We start from the raw sequence: 19,080 nt of genomic DNA on the forward strand, positions 1-19,080 counted from the left end.
TATGAATACGGATACGGCCTGGGGGATATGATGCGATTTCGGAGTCGATATTGTGTTTGCAAGGCGAGTGAGGAAGACTAAGGATCTTATCAGGTCAGTAAACAGGGTGTCTCAGTGGGCGCTCACTTACTAATGCAACAGTGCTGTCGAAAAGACATCAATGTAAGAGTAAACAAGCCGTTGCATTGTTGGTGAAAGAGCTTGCGCGTCCAAGCTCCTGCTTGGGCGAAGATGAAGCAATCACGATGCGCGCGTGGAATGAAGTGCTTCGTGCGCTACCTGGCAGGCGCGGTGGTAGACTACGATGAGACGCCTTCACATCGCAGATTATTTCATGCCGCAGCACTCACAAGTACATCCGCGCCAAGAGTGGCCAGGATTCGTGTCGCATACCTAGACTGCTGCATATGCACTATTGTATGTGTGCAGGTAGATAGTATATAAGACACTGTATCCTTTTACTTACATTTTTTGATGAAACGCGACACGACTTGTAGTCATCCCTGGTACCCTCGTAATTGCACATCAAGCTGATCAATCCGCCCAATGAAGATAATATATACTCCTACCCTAATGTATCCTTTGTAGAATGAGACACGAACCGTAACCACCTTGGGTGACACTACGCCCTAAGGGGTTTAGCGTCTTCCCCTTCCAGGTGCCTCATACACAAGCAAGCCACAACATCGGAAGCTGCGAAGGAGGCCACACCAGCAAGTTCGACATTGAAACAGTGCATTCAGAAGCAAAAGGCTATAAATTATAAGAAGCTAAGAATACACGCCCAGGCATCCGCCTCCCCGTACAAGCGAGACAGCTTGCATCAGGAGAGTGAAAACGGAGGGTATATGCCCAAGTCGCTAGAAGAAGAAGAACAATAAGAAAGAGGATATCAAAAATGACATGAAAACATCAAGAACACCCATCCGAAAGTCCATCCCAGAGAAGCTGAGTCCAAAGTCCTACAATGTCCGGTCCCAGATCCTGTTTTCCGTTGCCGAACCAAGAACATACAACTCCCCTGACCATACCTCATAGAACCGTAAGTAAAGCTACAAAAGCTGAAAGTAGGGAAAGATGATTAGAAGGCAACACCAACGGCTCCGGGACTCATGAGCATCGCGCTTGCCCTACCATTAACACCGACGTCCTTAGCACTAATCTCCATACCCTTGAGTAAGTCAAAGTTGGGGCTCATAGGAGGCTTGACATTCATGACATCGCTCTTCCTCATCGTCGCGCTCAAGAGACCAGCTTCAGCCGCAATCTCCTTCTCCTTGACGAGCGTCAGAGGAGCGGGGACGCGGCGGAGTTTGCGGGGCGGCGAGCAAGTAGCGACAGTGGAGGCGAGAGAGTGGGTCGTTGGTGTAGGCGAGGTGGAACGCGTGGATGCGTAGGATGTAGTAGAGAAGAGCGTTACGGTAGCTGTGCCGTTGCTTTCTTGGCTTTCTTGTCGGGTGTGTAGGGTGCGGGAGCCGGATGTTGAGGGGCGGGAGGTTGAGGTAGGGAGGGCGGGGTAGGGCGAGCATTGGTAGAAAGAGTCTGCTGTTTTTGGCGTCGTGGGACGCGAGGAAGAGGCTAGGGTGGAGGTGGAGCGCTTGAGCCAGGCTCCTAGGCGGGCGATGGGTGTGGTGGGCGTAGCGGGTGGTGGCGGCGTGATCGGGTTCGAGGTCAAGGGGCCGGTGTGAGCGAAGGATGGTGGGGAGAGTGTAAGTCCCATCGTTGCTCGTCGAGGCGCGGTAGCTTCTGGGGTGGTGGCGAGTGGCTTGAAACCCAGAGGAGCTGAGAATGCAGAGCCAATGTCTGAAAGGGTCTCAGAGCGAACGTGCATACGCATCGATGGCGCGATGTAAGGCACGTGGTGAGACGGAGAGGGTGGGGGACGGTTGATGAGTGCGGGTGAATGGGCGTGGGAGCGGTAGGCGCTGGCACGGCGCTCTTCGATTATAGTGTTCAACTCGCGGATGGCATCATCTACGTCGGTCTTTGTACGGCGAAGACTTCCTGGGCGAGAAGATGGTGCAGTGTTGGCCCGATTGCGCGACGGCGATGGAAGACGTGAAAGCACACGGGCAGGCGACAATGTGCCGGACGTGCGCGATCGCTGGATGGTGGGCTTCTCAAGCATCTGATCAACTGCAATCGGCGAGTTCTCTGGCAAGTATGCTAGAGTGGGCGTAGCCATGGTACCCATGGTGGTTCCTGAGAGTCTCCTCTCGTGGGTGGCGGTGCTCTTCTGGCTCTGGACACTGCTCCTTCGGGATTGCCCACCGACGGGTTTACGTTGAATGACGAATGATGTGGCAGAAGGGTTTGAAGATACAGAACTCGTACGTGAGTCTCTTACGCGGACATGAGCTTCAGCAGGACGCTCCAGCTGCGATGGTAGGCTAGCCCAGGCATCCTCACCGTCGAAGTCAGGCAGTGGAGAAAGATGTCCACAGCCGTCAGGAAGGTAGATAGATAGCTCAAGCGGACGGAAGCTACGACGACGGCGAGTAGGCACGGAAGCATCATCGAGCATTGAAGGCATATCATCAAGACCATCGAAGTGCCGAAAGTTTGTTGGGCGGCTGATGCTAGGCCTTGAATGGGAGCGCCTTGGTCGCGCAAGGGTCGAGATGCTTGCACGAGACGAAGCACGTGTAGCGTACTCGCGACTGTTGGAAACCCATTGCGAGACATGGCGGCTCACCGACTGACTTGTCGATGGGCGTTGAAGTGTTGGCTCCGCGCAAGGTTGGGGTACGGGACGCGGTTGCTCGTAGCATATGCGCATGTCAGTCTCCCCTATGCATCAAGACGTTAGCGTTATGTTGGATCGATCGGGATTGCCCTATGCGGCTCCAACATATTGGATGTCTGTTGGAGCATCGCCCGGGTATAGTCGTGCATCAAGCAGATTAAGGAGAGCGTAAGCGAGTGGCATGGTGCATCTCAACAAGAACGTTGGAGTTGGGAACCAACGGACAGCAGACTGCTATGATCGAGGCAGGAATCTGTAGAGACGACCGCAGAAAAGAGAGCGCAAAGTGAAGAGATAGTTGTGAGGATTTAGAGTGGAAGAAGGAATCGAACTCACCAGCGGCCCTGAGCGCATTTCTCCCATCGTCCACAAAATCCTCTTTTGATGCACAGCATCCAAACTTGATGGCCAGCCATGGGGACCTGGGTTCCTTCTCTTGCATATTCCCGTAATTCATCTTCTTTTCACGCTGTAGACCAGTACAGCTAATAACCCATCATCAAAATGATCAAAAGCAGTCGAACAAGAAGCGTGACAGAGAGTGTGGTGCCTGAAGCAGGCAAAAGCAAAGACTAACAGATACTAGAAGAGAGTAGTAGAAGAAGGTTGGAGGAAAGGGTAAGGATGAGAGAGGAAAGGCTGACTGCGCGAACCATTCGGATAAAGTCGCAGCCTGTCGACGAATGTGTTGTCCTGCAACGGATGGTTCGCTTCTAGAATGCGCAAATCCTGGAGGTCTGGCCGTCAGGAACAGCGAACCACTCGCACTTCACAGGACGACAGTGGCTCGCATGTTATAGATGAGGCCTGTCCCTGACCATTCTGTACGCGCCCAATGGCAGCGCATCCCTACCATGGAGGTTGTCAACTTCACCAGCTAGCTCGTGTGGAGGCTTGCGCGCATTGAGGCGGAATGGTAGGGTGCCGGGTGTGATTGGCTAGGAAAATAGAGTAAGCGCTCGAGGCAGAGCGGAGGCTCGCAGTAACGTGGACCAGTGACGAGGCAATAGCGCTTGCGGCTTGAAACTGCCAGAGGCCTTGTCGGCATGTGGCGCGCTGGGTCCCTTTTCGTTGGCAGATCTGGCATCAGGGCTGTTACTCCATATCGGCCATGTTCGAGCATGCGCACAGCTGTCGCGTCCTTGGGCAGATCACCGCGACATGGCGGGGATGCCTTGGAACACTGGCTTTTATCTGCGACGTTTGAAACATGCGCATCGCAACGAGCGTCATTGTTTGAGACGTGCACAAATGGATTTCCGATATATGAGGGAAGTGTTGAGTTGATGGGTCCATGATGCCTGGGGTCTGGTGGAAGGTGCAAATCACGCGTGCGCCTGCCCCATCGGTTGCTGAGGCTCTCGCCAAGTTCGCTCCCGCACCGGCATGCATCCCAGGATGTGCGACAGCGAATCAGTCATCTACTCACGATTTCTGGTATGAACCTTCATGCTAGCGGGTAGTTTGCAATTGGTGAGATGCACAATTCTTGAAACAAGCACGCAAGAAATCAACAGTCAACTTATCCAATCATAGACAAGAAATGGCCTTTAGAGGCTACAGTGAAGATAGTCTACCCATCTTCACCGGTGCCAGCGCATTGAGAGACTTGAGGCCTTACGAAAAAGGGCTCGTCTCGTCCTGATTTGTACCCGTTCCACAGATGCGGAAGAGCAAATCTCCACCTCTACCCCGTTTGGGGTGAAGGTTTTCATCGGGCTTGGTTCATTGGCCGCGTGATCTAGATGACAGCGGAAACGAATGCACAACGGACCGTACATTGCACTCGTTAGTTAGATGTATAGTAGATGAATTTCGCCGTAGTTATGCTAACTGAACAAGGATATCGCTGACATTCTAACGCCGCAGGAAAAAATATCGCAAGGTGTAATATGTGGCATAAGCTTGGGTATAAAACAGATCGATGGCCCAAAGTCTGACAATGAGTGTCTCCTTGAGATCGGGATCGGGATCGCGTCATCAGTCGGCATTCCAAGCGTTGCGCTCTTCTCTGAAACTGCCGTAGGACGGACTGGGATGATCCTCGGCCTCTTCACTGGTCTTCTGGTTGCTGACATCGCGCGTTTCCCAGTGATTGGCTTCGCTAACAATGTGCGGCTTGATGTCGTGTTTCCGTTGTTCCTCTTCGCTTTGGTTCTCGGTAAACGCATAGTTCAGATTGTGCTCAGCTTCTGGATTCTGCGGCTCAGGCTCATCGGGGTTGAAGCCTTCCCGAACCTCTTCTTCCTCGCCTGGCTCGTATGTTTTACTACAGATATGGTTAGTCTCCTATTTGGACTCGAGTATGGAGGGGAGACCTACACAAAGTGCTTGGAAGGAACCTCGTTCCATCCTGGACCACCTTCCTTACGCGCTCTGACGCGGTCGACTTCTTCTGCCTGATGATCTTCGACAACGAGATCCACGAGCTGGCTCTTGTCCGATTTCGCTGAGCTGGACGAAGAAGACTTCTGACGGAGAAGGTTGCCAAAGGGCGCACGCGACTTGGAATGTGAGGACTTTGAGCGGGATGACTCTCCAGTGCTCGATTGGTCGCGTTGTTTACCCTTGTCTACAGATTCTTGTAGATCCTGAATTTGGCTCTTCCTCCTGCGCTTGTTCTCCTTGGTGGGTTGCAGTAGGTTTCGGTTGGTCGATGCGGTCAGGATGTTGGGATCGGCGTACATACGGTCTTCACGAGATGGACGGTGGGCTTCGATGACGGGGTACTACAGCTAGGTCAGACAAGACACGATTGCAGATAGATGTATACTTACGTTCCAGTCTCCGAACTCCAGCGTACGTGCGTTATCATATAAGCGCTCTTCCTCGGCGTCCAGATTGGGCTCTTCGACCACGTCGGGTGTACCGTACTTGGCACCTTCGCCTTTGAGAGCCTTGTGCGGCCCTGGGCTCATGGCTCTAGCGCGGCTCGATGTGACCTTGTTAAGGAGTGGTTCATGCTCCGATGCTTGTCCAGGCTTGGGGATCCAGTACTTGCCCTTGCCTCCTCGCTCGTATCTCATGCCTTCGGCCATGCGTGCAGCGCGCGATGATGACTCCTCGTGTGCCAGCACGTTGTCGCGCGCATCGAAGTAGCGATATTCGTAGTGATTGCCGGCAAATGTTTCCTTGGTGTCTTGGATGAGATCCAGGGGACCGAAGGCGTCGCGCAGGGCATATTTGACGGGCAAGCGGGCGGCCGATATGGTATCGTCGGCGTAGTCGTGCCAAGAGAAGGCATACCAATGAGCCAGCGCAAACAGTGGCATCTCGAAACAGATGAGAGCATCCTGTACCGCAGCGGCAAGATTGTCAGGGCTGTAGCCCGGCACGTCGTCTGGAATGGCGCCCAGGAAAACGAGAATGGATAAGAAGAAGCCTTGCCAGTATGAGGCGAAGATGATACCCTTGATGCACAGGAACTTGGGCATAGGCCGGAAGGGCTTGAGATCGGTAGACATGCACACCCAGAACATGGCAAGGGCGTACAGACTGATGGTGATGCTGACGTTGTAGATCATGCCACTCCAGAAGTAGCCGGACGTCAAGCCTATGTATCCTTCCTTGTATGTGCCGGTAGCCTTCATGATGATGGTGGCCACGGACAGTAGCGGTTTGACCCATGTGTATTGCAGAATGCCGCGCTTGATGGCGAGGAAGGTATGCGGGTCAGATATGTCGATCTTGGAGCAGACGAGATTGAGAGGCCATGGGTGGGAGACGGGAGCGCGACCGGTCATGAGGATGATGAGGGCGCGTTCGCCGCCGATGAAGTTGATGAGCAGCTGGAGGAAGGTGTAGATGGTGAAGGCCTCATAGACATCTCTGAAGGGCTCTACATAGGACGCGGCTATGGTCGACACCAAACTCGCCCATGATGCGCCTGCGTAAATGGGGACCCTTGATAACGTGAGCGATGGCACACGACAGCTGGAGAGAGGGCTCACATGAGGAGAATGCGGACGACATATCGCTGTAGCACGGGCTTGCGGTAGTTCTTCCTATGAATTGTTCAACACATGTCTATCGGTAGGTGGAGGTGCTCCTCACGTCTGTAACCAGACAGCACTACAGCTACGTCAGTTCGGGTCATGCAAGATAGAAGCTCTACTGCCTACACAAAAGTGACCAGACTCGCGACCAGAGCGCAGACGCCGGCCACGATGATAATCGCACGTGCAAACCGGGCGCCGGTGCCGCCAGACGAGAAGTCGGCGGCCGTGAAGTCGGGTGGGAGGGTGCCTAGAGACATGGTGAGGCGTAGGCCAGCGAGGGAACGCAACAGGAAAGAACTGAAGTCGCAGTCCTCGGTCGGTCGTTGCTAGAGGGACAGGCGGTGGTATTAGCGATGGATCGCAGCCATGGTGTGTGCTGTCGACTTGCGCCGGGCGTCGAGCGGATGGTCTTGTGCACGTTTGCCCTCCACAGTGTGGTAGGTTTGCGGAGAGGCAGCACAGGCCCAAGCTCGCTTCCCTGCAACACGCCCATGACGCGCATCCTGCCAGCTGCCGGGCGCGCCTCGAACCTCAATCGGCCCTGGCCCAGTAGCGCCGTCGTCCCTAGGACATGCTCCAACATTTCCACGCCATTGTCGCCCTACCCGTCTCGAGGTATCAAGACCACGCGTGAACGCGCCATAGCGACCCGGGCGCTCTTTCCTCACTGCTCGTTCACAACAATGCGCGACTTCCCCCTCGAGCCATGAAGACACTCACCCTCCTACACACAACGCGCTGCAGTCATGGCGGGAAGAATCGTCGCGGAGCCTCTGGACCCGCGCGACGGCTTCAACTGGGTCTTCCTGGTTGAGCTGCTCATCTGCGGCATCCTGACCATCTTCTTCCTCTTCTACTTCAACCGCCTCTTCGCTACGCTCGTCTCCTACGGCATACGCGCCTACACCTGGCGCACCTTCGACGCCTACATCGACATCACCTCGCTGCAGATCTCCTTACTGGGCGGTCGCATCTTCTTCAAGGACATACGGTACCATGGCCACAACGAGACGATACTGGTGCATGGCGGATACATCACCTGGAACTACTGGCTGCGCCGGGTCAAAGATGCAGGTGTATACACCGATGGCGACCCTACCTCCGAGGCCGATAGCGAACGCACACCAAGCACCCCGAGGAGCCGTTCTGGAAGTCGGAGCGGGAATCTAGACAAGGCCGAGAAGGGAGGCAAGCAGACGCGGAAGGAGCTACCATGTCGCTTCTCTATCAAGATTTCAGGGATCGAAGCCTTCATGTACAACCGGAGCCCCGCATACGACGGTATCATCGATGCAGTTGAGAAGAAGGCAAAGGCCGCTGCCCAGGATGCGAAATCGCCCGAAGGATCAGTGGCGGACTATGAAAAGACGGAGAAGGAAGAGCACCACCACCACGTCAAGCTAAGGAAGCCACACAACACCGACAATGACAAGAATGTCAAACGAGCCGACACGGGTAGATCGACCTCGTCAAGCCCCAAGAAAGCCGACATTCCCGCCTTCCTTCGGCTCCTTCCCGTCCATGTCGACATTGTCAAGGGCGCCATCGTGGTGGGGAACGAGCACACGCTGGCCGTCATAACCGCGCAGTTTGAGAAAGCTACCGGCACTCTTGATGCGTCCACCTGTGGGCCACTGGATGTGTACCAGCAGCTGTTCAACTTCCAGGTCACCCATCCCGTCGTGCACATGAAGCCCAACCCCGACTACAAGATTGGACAACTCGAGTCCGCTGTGCAGTATAAACAGGAAGCAGCAGGGGGTGTTCCGGAGGACTCCATTATCGAAAAGGAAGCAAGGCATAGGCGACATTGGCGATGGCTGAAGAGGATTCCTACCTGGGCCGGTCTCTTTTCCCGCGACTCGGATTCTATCCACACGCACACCCGGTCAGGCACGGCTAACAACCCACCTTTGAATTCACAATGGCACTTTCCCGGTCGCGAACGCTGGAAGGGCCTGGCAAGGTATCTGGACGATACTACCAACGACGGTCACGGCGAATGGGACGGCATCGAATACGCCAAGACATCATTGATCGCCGACTGCCCTTGTGTCAACGTCTCCTTCTACTGGGATGTCCCTGGCCCGGTCCAGAACGATATCGACCAAAGCACGCAAATCGATCCTGCGCGCCCCTACGATATCAACGGAAGCATCCCCCCTGATTATGGCATGGACATACAGATATTTGGTGGCACTATCAACTACGGACCCTGGGCGGATCGCCATCGCGGGATTTTCCAGAATATGTTCTTTCCTGGCTCGCGGGTCGACGCTGTTCCCGCAACGCCTTTGAAGGCCGGTGAGCTCCGTGTTCAAACCGTGTTCAAACTTTACCTCTGTATCGAGAAAGATACGGTACTACGCATACCAATCCGCGAGCCTTCCAAGGACTGGAAGTGGAAAGGGAAAGCCCACACACTAGCCACACACGACAAGTCTGGCGCTGATAAGAACAAGGGCAAGGCCAAGTCTCGCATCAGGAGAGGGAAGCGTCGGGATGCTGGTGGTGCACAGAATGTCCGTCCGTTTGCGTGGATCGATGTCAAGATAGCCGAGCAATCCACTGTCAATTATGTCATGGACATGTACGCCTCGAAGCAAGGATACCAGAGCAAGGTCGATGTCGATATCGCAAGCACAGAGATCTCATCCAGCGTCAATCATGGTCTTCTGTGGCGTTCCGGTCCCATCGCTCTTGACTGTGACCTCTCAAATCCTCTTGGGTGGAACACTTTGCGAAAATGGTTGTTCAACATCAAGTGTCAAGACCTGGAACTGTTCCTGCTGAGAGATCATATGTTCCTTATCATGGACCTCGTAGCTGATTGGGGCTCTGGACCGCCACCCGATTACTTTCTTTTTGTACCTTTCCAGTACTTACTCAACGTCGACTTTTCCAACTTCAAGTTGTACCTCAACACAAACGACGCTAACATAATAAACAACCCATCTGATCTAGAAGACAACAACTTCGTCATCCTGTCGGGCCAAAACTTACAGGGAGAAGTGTTCATACCTCTAGACAAGTTCCGGCCACTTGAAAGTGTGATCAAGTTCGATGTCAAGGGCCAGAATTTGGGTCTCGAGGTTCTGATGCCGCAGAAGAACACATTGCGCACTTTTCTACAGTCGCCGAAGGTGGCTCACTTAGGCGGACTTACTTTGACCGGTAGTCATACCTTGATGAACGAAACATCAACGATGCACACCGACAGGCTCTTCATGGACATTCAAGGTCATAAACTCAGTCTTGAACTGTATGGTTGGCTCATACATCATTTCATGAAGATCAAAGACAACTATTTCGGCGACGACATGCATTTCAAGACACTGGAAGAATTCCAGGGGCTACCAAGTGCAAGCCTAGCTGCAGATGGAGCCCAGCCGGACGCCCAACCAGCCAAGCTTTCTAACGACCTGGACGTAATCCTTTGTATTTCCGCCGATGAATCATGTGCACTACTACCAGCCAATCTGTATGCAGCGGGGCGTGGCATTCGAGCCGACCTTCCATTCGTTTCAGCAGACCTCAGATTTACCAACTACTACATGGATCTGATGGTCAACTTCAGTCCCATCAGCGTCTCTCTTGGAGGGTTGGTACCAGATACCGAGATACCCAACGAATTCACAAGTGGGCCTACGGAGCTCTTTGTGGACTCCACTGTCATTTTTGGACATCGCCTTTTCGGCCTCCCTCCAATCGAGCCGACCTATGTGTGTAGCTGGGACTTTGATGTAGGCAGGATATCGGGAGATTGCACATCCGAGTTTATTGAAACTGCGGCAGGAGCAGCACGCTCATTTGCTTTCACTCTCGACGACGATGAAAACACTCTGCCTCTCACTGAAGTCCCGGTGATTCACGATGCGACGTACCTCAGACTGAGGACCGATGAGGTGAGTATCTGTGCACACATCGCACAAGAAGCACTGCTGTTCAAAACGAGCCCCATCAGTCTCGACTTCAATGACCTTGCTGGAAGTACGTTCTCGCAGCGACTCAGTGTCTCAATACCAGACTTTACGATCACAGCTGTCCCATCCAAGTCCGTGGCGCATCACAGGGCGCGACCCAAGGAAAAAGAAGCGGTCACGACGCAGGCTTATCTTCAAACTGCCTTGTCGCTAAATCTGCTGACGCGGAAGTTGGACTTCTCGGAGGAGCGCGCGCACCAGCAGGCTCACATACGAATGCACGACAAGCGGACGAATCGAACTCGATTTCTGCTTGCCGACGAACGCGGTTCTTCTTCATATCAAGACGATGCCAATCGACAGTATGTGCGCACGCCAGCAATGCAATATCCTGATGTGCCTCATCCTATCTTCCTCTTCCAACCACCTCATCATACCAGCTCGTTCACGTCTTCCAAACAATCCTCAAATGCATCGTCGTCCAAGGCAGCACGGCTGCGTACGACTAGCAAGCGCTCATCATCTTCAAAGTCGATCGCCAGCAGCATCCGATCCGCGGTCAGACACAAAACTGCCAAGAAGACTGCGGCTAGCAGTGAAAGTCGAACCCTGCTCAGTGGGTCACCAAATCCTACAGGGGCCAGGTATCGATCTTACTCACCTTTCAAGGAGGATGAGCATGCCAAACCAGGCTGGGTGCCATCTTCCGTTGCATACTCCAGCAGCCTGGCTGTACCTCACTTTACCTTCGATCGGGTCGAGCCGGATTTGTCGAATGTTCCAACCTTCCCTGCCATACCTCCCACCAATTATGTTCAGGATGTGGATGACGTTGTCTTCAATGATGTGTCTACAAAGCATTTGGATGAGAGCTTCACACATAGCAGCATACTCATTAGCGCGGAGCCAGGCATACGCGTCTTTTGTACACCAGAGTTCGTTACATGTGTATCGAGCCTGATTGAACTACTCCAGCCGAAACGTCCTGAGGATATGTTGGACGAGTTTCAGGTCGATGTGATGACCAAAATTCTCGAGACTCGCAACCGACTAGAGGGAAAGGGAAGTTCTGTGGAGTTCAATGTCCGCATCCCTTTCACACACGTTCGTTTCCAACACACATTCCAATCACACTCCATGAACGAGACTGGGCAGGACCAGTACGATCTCATTCTCAACAAGTTGACTTTGGCGGCAAGGATCAAGAAGTTTCCGGGAGAGCGCGCTGGCGAGAACTCTCTTTCATTGCATTCCACTCTCGGTTCGCTTGGCCTGTCAGTGACCGAACGCGACGTTCATGGCGATGGTGGAGCAGTTGCTGTACAGGCTGAAATCAGGGATGTTTTACTGTGGATGATGCAAAGCAAGGAAACGTCGGTAAATGTTTCCTTTCGGTCTTTGGAGAACGCCGTCGCAAGCAAAAAGGTTGAGTATTTAGCCGCACTCATCCATCGCACGACGCTGTTATCCGAGAAACTGGTGACAAGATTTGCCGAGGTCGAGCAAAGACAGCAACATCGACTGCGCTATCTGGCTTGGTACCTCACAAGCGTACAAGACCAACATCCGGATCCAGCCTTTCTCACCAAGGCGTCGTACGCCCTGCGAGCTGCTAGGGACCACTTGCGCAGTCACGACTCATGGAAAATCATATCCCGCTTTCGATACACCTGGCAATGTCTTCCGCAATCGGAGAAAGATGCTATCCTCGGTGACTGCTCGCAGTCTGATGTGGCATGCCCCGAGGATGCGGAACAGAAGATCATCGCAATGTGGGACCAGTGGCGCACGTGGGATTTGGCGCATGTGAAGAAGAGTCTCGCAATGAGATCACTCTTTGGCCATCTTGAGGATCCACTTCCGACTGCCGATTCTGCACCCGTACATGTCGACATCAGGTCCGCTGAGATCAAATTCATCATTGACCCCGGGCCAAGACAAAGCGAGGTGTCGTTAGGCTTGTTGACCCTGAACGTCGTCTTGCTACCTCCAACAGAACCTGCTGGGCTTATGCTGGTAGACGCCAGCATCCCGAAGAAGTCGACCATTGTCCAAATCAGCTCAGGAGAGATGTCTCTACATGTTCAGTGGGAAATCTGTGAATTGGCGGAGTCGTTACTTGAATTGTTCCAAAAGGAAAATCTAAGGGCAGCGCAGAAGACAAAGCCCATAGGTCCGCCATCCGGGCACAAGCCGAAGCCGACGTTCGACCATGATCTCCAAGTAGTATTTGCGACCGACAAAGTTCAGATCACGCTAGACACTATCAATCTTCGAAGCATCAACACGGGCAGCAGCATGCGATTCTCGTTCCTTGACGCCGACAGCAGAGCATCGGGTCATGGCGAGATCATATCAGCTCATCTGGACGTGGATGACGCTGTCGGCGAACTATCTTCCCACTCCCGGCTTTTGGCCAAAACACAATTCGAACGACCAAGCATCTACTTCGCTATGGTAGAATCTGGGGATGAGAGCGAACTGACAAATGAGATCAAGGTGGCAGCTGCAAGCCGCAGGATCGTCGTGAAGGTGCAAGAGGATGTTCTAGGTCTCATCGAAGTAGCCGACAATGTACTAAAAGACGAGGTTGCCTACTTCCATCGACAGTCCACAATCATACAACAAGTCAAGAGCAACACCTCGGACAACGATGAGCCTCGCAAGCCTGCCACCGAGTTGCCCAACATCTCGCTTGCACTGTTCATGGACGCATACCAGATCGAGCTTGCTGTGCTCCAGCCACTCGGCTGGTCGATAACAGGGTCTTCTGGGCGTATAGCTGTCATCCCTACCCTTGGCAAACATGTCACTTTGCGAGTCGATTACGATCTCGAAGCCAATTTCCATCGGCTCTACAGCACCTCAAAAGACGGCTCTCATGTCATCAGCTCGCTTGAGCTGCCTCCTCTCAATGGAAGAGTATCTATAACGCAAACTGAGCATGAGACAAAGGTATTGGCCTCTGGTATCGTCGAGATGGTACACGTCCAGGCTTCAGAAATACAGTCCTTTATCGCGACTGTCAACAAGCCAGAGATGTCGCACATGTTTCAGGCGGTTCAGGACGATGTTGGTGTGCTGAAGACACACATTGAGGAGCTGTTCCCTGCCTCAGTGGAATCGCCAGTAGTCAAAGCTCCGACCTCGTCCCGGGACATTTTGTTCAGTGTGCAAATGACCTTGCATGGTATGCACATTTCAGCTAGCGCTCCTGGTCAACACCCAGACTCACCAACAGCCAATCTTGCATTCCGACTGTCCACAGTGCAGTTAAGGGCTACGAATATTGACCTGGATCAGAGCATCCTGTTGTATCCAGAAGCTGTGGTTCGAATTCATGAAGTCACTATTGACATGAATCTGAAAGACGCGACTTCCTTTCGTCAATGCGGTAATCTTACGTTCGGCGCGGTTTTCCAGGCCACTACAGAGAAAGACTCTGAACCTGCCCGCAGGGTCTACCGCTTGCGAAGCTCAGGGCTGGAGGTCAATGTTTTCGCGGACACAGCGTCAGCGGTCGTGGATGTGATGAATCATCTTCAAGACAAGATCAAGGACCTGGACCTCTCCAAGGAGAAGAAGTATCTGCGTCGCCTCCGACATACAAAGAGCAGAATCTCTCATCGACGCGACCGTAGCGTCAAGCGCGATGCGCATCAAGACTCTGACAGCATCAGTTCTGGAGCTCTCTTCACATCAACGTACGCCTTGGAATTACTGGACCTACAGGTTAGCTGGATTGTCGGAAACTCTGTGGCGCCCTTCCCAAGGAATGAGATCCACGATCTTGTGCTTTCTTTTGGAAAGATTGATCTTTCAACGCAGAAAGATGATGCCGCACGCTTGATGATCGAAGATATGCGGTTGCAGATGGTACCAGTATCGGCCAATAAAAAGGTACGATCGCTCAACTCTGCGTTGTTACCGAAGATGGTGTTCAACGTAGCATATGCATCCACCAAAGACACGCGCAAGCTGGCATTCTTTGCTGCTGGTAAATCGCTTGACCTCCAGCTCGATTCGCATTTCGTCTTGCCAGGTAATGTGATTGAACGGTCCATCGCCCTCGCTGGTAAGAAGTTCCGGAAAGCTTCTGCAAACTGGAGTATGACTCCGACAACTACCGGTGCGCAGCGGAAAAATCCTTTTGGCAACAAACGCCTTGCATCTCTAACCGCCGACATCAACTTTGCCGGAGCTGTTGTACACATTCACGGGAGCGATGCAGCGCCGGTTCAAGGTGCCTCCGGGCGAGCTCAGCAAAAGGGACGTTATAGCCAGTTTGTTGGTGACGAGTCGAAGAGCAGTCTGGCCTTACGCGCGCCGGGCGTGGCTGTACGCGTCGAATATATGGACGACGGAAGTGATCCTTCTCTCAACGCCGAGCTCCGTGTTGATGGATCGACCAATACGTTATTACCGACTGTCGTACCCATCATTATTGACATATCGGATAGCATCAAGGCCGTAGTCCGCGAAAAAGACGAGGACGCGGACGAATCACCTCAACAGCCCCAAGATCAGTCTAAGCCGACGGCGAAGCTACTTGAAGAAGATAACATCATCACCGCGGACCCAACAACCATCTTGGGCAGAACCAGACTGAACCTGGGACTTCGAATATGCAAGCAGGAGTTCAGTCTCAGCTGTCAACCCATCGCTCGTGTCACGGCAATCGCCAAGGTTGAGGACATTTACATTACCGTCAATAGTGTGAAATCTCAGGAGCACGGTCACTTCTTCGCTGCGTCAGCTACGTTCGAGAAGCTTGTAACAACTGTGCAGCATGTCTACTCCCGGGAGTCGACGTTTAGCTTGGACGTGGAATCGATCGTATTATCATTGATGAACAGCAAGCATCTCAGCGGTACTAGTGGCATATCAGCTATTCTCAAAATCAACCCGACGGCTCTGCAAATCAATGCTCGTCAACTACAGGACTTCCTGTTGTTCCGAGAGATCTGGGTGCCACCGGAAATCCGCCGAGCTTCCAAGCCCACGTCACCTAGCGCCAACTCGGAGCCACAAGAGTATCTTATCCAACGCTATCAGCAAGTTGCTGCCGCCACTGCATTCCCTTGGAACGCCAACGTAGCCATCGCAGATGTGAAGGTCGACCTAGATCTGGGCCAATCTATCGGAAAGTCATGGCTTCACATTCACAACCTGTGGGCGTCGTCCAAGAAGACCACCACATCCGAACAGAACCTTTGTGTCGGAGTGGAAAAGATTGGCATAGAGAGTACAGGCCGGACTAGTGGCTTCATTGAGCTGCATGAGATCAAAGTACGTACGTCGATTGGATGGCCTTTACAAGAGGCGAACACTCGTCAGACACCACTCATCCAAGCATCAGTAGCTTTCCGTCAGCTACGCGTCCGGACTGGGTTCGACTTCCAAGCTTTCGTCATGGCGGATATTGCGGAGTTCGGCTTCCTGATGTACAACGTTCGCCCAGAGGGTGAAGATGTACAAGATCGGTTGGTGGCTATACTCGATGGTGGCAAAGTACACGTCTTTTGTCATGCTACGAGTGCCGCACAGGGTCTTGCGCTGTGGCAAGCGATTGAACGGCTGATCCAAGAGAACCAACAAGCGTACAAGCAGTCTCTCCGGGATATCGAAAAATTCCTTCGTCGCAAATCATCAGTGCCGGAACCCTTTGAACGATCAGGATCAAACAGCCAGCTCATCGCGAAGCCCGACGAAGACAATTTCAAAGCACCAATCTCACTACATACCGACGTTGTGGTCACGTTGCGGTCAATCAGGTTTGGGGTCTTCCCATCAACCTTCATAGACAATCAGGTCTTGATGCTCGAAGCTGGTGACATGCAAGCGCGCTTTGCCGTCGCACTGGAAAAGAAAACCAAGATTCACTCCAGTCTCGGGATGACGTTGGGCCAACTTTCTGTCGCACTGGCTTCAGTACCCACACCAAAGAAAAGCAAACCCGTGACCGAACTCACCGTTGAAGACGTGTCCGCGAGTGTCAGCTCTGCCCGCGGCGGCACCATCCTACGCGTACCCAAAGTCATCGCTACAATGCACACTTGGCAAGTACCCAAGGGAACACACATCGACTACCTCTTCCGCAGCTCCCTAGAGGGCAAGGTAGATGTCGGCTGGAACTACTCGCGCATCTCCTACATCCGTACCATGTGGTCAAACCACTCCCGCACCCTCGCCTCCCGCCTCGGCAAACCCCTCCCTGAGTCCAACATCAAAATCAGCACATCTCAAACGCTGCAAGACGACCCCAACGCGCCCGCATCTGATTCTCCCTCCACTGCTTCAGACAAAACAACCGCCATGCCTTCGAACCGGCCCCGCGCCCCCTCCGTGTCACCAGACGGCCAAGAAAAGATCACAGCGGTGGTGAATGTGCCACAGTCACGCTACGAGTATACGCCGCTCGAGCCGCCGTTAATCGAGACACCACAGTTGCGGGATATGGGTGAAGCGACGCCGCCGTTGGAGTGGATTGGGTTGCATCGGGATCGCTTGCCGAACGTCACGCATCAGATTGTCATCGTTACGCTGTTGGAGGTTGCGAGGGAGGTGGAGGAGGCTTATGAGAGGATTCTGGGGAGCAGTTGAATGCAAGACTAGGAGTGAAAAGAGGGAACATGAGAGGCGGATGTGAATAGTGTTGGGATGTATATATGTTAGATGTGCTTTTGTCGGAGTTAGAGACCTGGGCTTGGTGCATTGGGTATTTGGCGTTTCGTAAAAGCGTGTTTTGCTGTATAAGTATTCGGCATGATTTTAATATGTAAGATGATCTTGTCATTTGGTGTCCTTCCGGCTGTTGCACGTAGCATGTTTAGCTCTCCCGCCTCCGCGAAAGCCTTCGCGAAGAGGCAATCGCGTCGCGTCGCGTGGTGACGTCAGACGCTAGGCCGCCAAGCCATCAACAAAACCTTGATCCACCAACCACCACCTCTTTCCTCGAAAATCCCTTGACAGCCTCTCAACCTTTTCATCCCTACATTATCCAGATGACAAGACTTTGAGAATACTCTGACAGCCACAATCCACACAGGTTCTGCGTGAGCTACGCTAATGAAATACCATCTTCCAGTGTGGAATTTACGGATCTTGTGCTACCAAGCGGCGGATCTGGCGGTACCAAATGGAGCACAGCATGGAATGCCAGTGCATTTGCCCAGGAGCCAAACTTGAAGCCTCTTCTCGTCTCGAACAGCGGGCTGAGTCGCACCCGAGCTACAAGACCACACCCTATGTGTCTTTTGTTGACACCCCCTTAGCCACGTCCACGTCAGCCTCATTTCGAAGCGGTTGTTTGGAATCCCGCTGCGTGACGCACCTCATTTAGGACTAATCAGAGAAACCTCATGCGCAACTGGCTTCCACCTCTGTCGGCTCTTGATGTCCGAGACCAAAGAACAGCACGCTCGGCAAAGCTCGGCAAACGGTCGATGAAACGCTGCTCGTCATGATTAGCTGTCCTGGTACAGAAGGAGCTCATGACACGCCCAGCGACCTCTACCATATCTACGGGTCGTTGCCATAACGCGGAATATACGAAAAACCATCTCGCTGTTGCCAAGTTCATTGATGAGGTTTCCGATAGCGCAATTCCACCACACTTGACTCGCCACTACCGCGCACACACACGTTACAACTAGGAACTCTCTAATTGTCCTCATCACTTTTAAAAATGCGGTAAGAAGGATAATATCCTCACCGGCGACCTTGAGTGAGATATTGACACGTACTCGAAGAGGCTAGATGTAAAAGCCGGGTCACGGTAGGGCTTAGCCCGATGGATCTCGTGTCAGCGCTAATTTTCTATCCTCGAGTCCTTGTACTACACCTGTTGCCATCCCTCTCCTCCGACTTTACGCGAAGGCCAACAGGATGACTTTAAGTAGTCACGATGACCCACATTGTTGCGTACTATTTACGGCCAGACCGATCCAAAAGCCTTCGCGCACAATTGCAGCCCTGCGGTTGTAAAGTAAGCAGCTCGAGCCACAATCTGTGGCAACCACGAGACGGCGACTTGCTCACGTTTGTAGGTATCGATCCACCTAGCATTCCCCAATCTACCTTGAGATCGCGGCTCTGCCAATGGTAGTACCTCAGGGTCTTGCTACGTTACCAACACTAATACTCTTAGCTGCCAAAATGGCTGCAGACAAGGTAGTGCAGACGTGCTGACTTTGTAGGAGACGGCTACGGGACCTCAATCTTTGGCTGTTTGCACTTACCAGGCCCTGCGGCTTTCTTACTTGGCAATACACGGACCGGCCAATGCAGGCTCCGATGGCGAGGTCTGAAATCAGCGGACTCTGCATCGCAGACAGCAACTCAGAGTCAGGCTACGCCCAGCACCAAGCTTATACGTTCACCGGAGGTCCACCAGATTCAACAGATGCTATAA

General features: G+C 53.0%; 3 protein-coding genes across 3 annotated transcripts; 1 reads left to right on the plus strand and 2 right to left on the minus strand.

Annotated features, from left to right (window-relative positions):
- Positions 1–1,081: 1,081 nt before the first annotated feature.
- J4E85_009505 (uncharacterized protein) lies at positions 1,082–3,203 on the minus strand (the record flags this gene model as incomplete). Its single annotated transcript, XM_051473728.1, has 2 exons — positions 1,082–2,790; positions 3,083–3,203. 2 exons carry the CDS (start codon positions 3,201–3,203, stop codon positions 1,082–1,084), a joined length of 1,830 nt encoding a protein of 609 aa, XP_051322513.1.
- Positions 3,204–4,726: 1,523 nt separating this feature from the next.
- On the minus strand, positions 4,727–7,001 carry J4E85_009506 (uncharacterized protein; the record flags this gene model as incomplete). Its single annotated transcript, XM_051473729.1, has 6 exons — positions 4,727–5,015; positions 5,069–5,475; positions 5,524–6,649; positions 6,697–6,750; positions 6,800–6,817; positions 6,868–7,001. 6 exons carry the CDS (start codon positions 6,999–7,001, stop codon positions 4,727–4,729), a joined length of 2,028 nt encoding a protein of 675 aa, XP_051322514.1.
- A 489-nt stretch (positions 7,002–7,490) lies between these two features.
- Positions 7,491–17,270, plus strand: J4E85_009507 (uncharacterized protein; the record flags this gene model as incomplete). The annotated part of the gene is made up of 1 exon (XM_051473730.1): positions 7,491–17,270. One exon carries the CDS (start codon positions 7,491–7,493, stop codon positions 17,268–17,270), a length of 9,780 nt encoding a protein of 3,259 aa, XP_051322515.1.
- Between the last annotated feature and the right edge of the window lie 1,810 nt (positions 17,271–19,080).

Source organism: Alternaria conjuncta (assembly GCF_024043145.1).
Source record: "Alternaria conjuncta strain BMP 0040 chromosome Unknown scaffold_17, whole genome shotgun sequence".
Lineage (NCBI taxonomy): Eukaryota > Fungi > Ascomycota > Dothideomycetes > Pleosporales > Pleosporaceae > Alternaria > Alternaria conjuncta.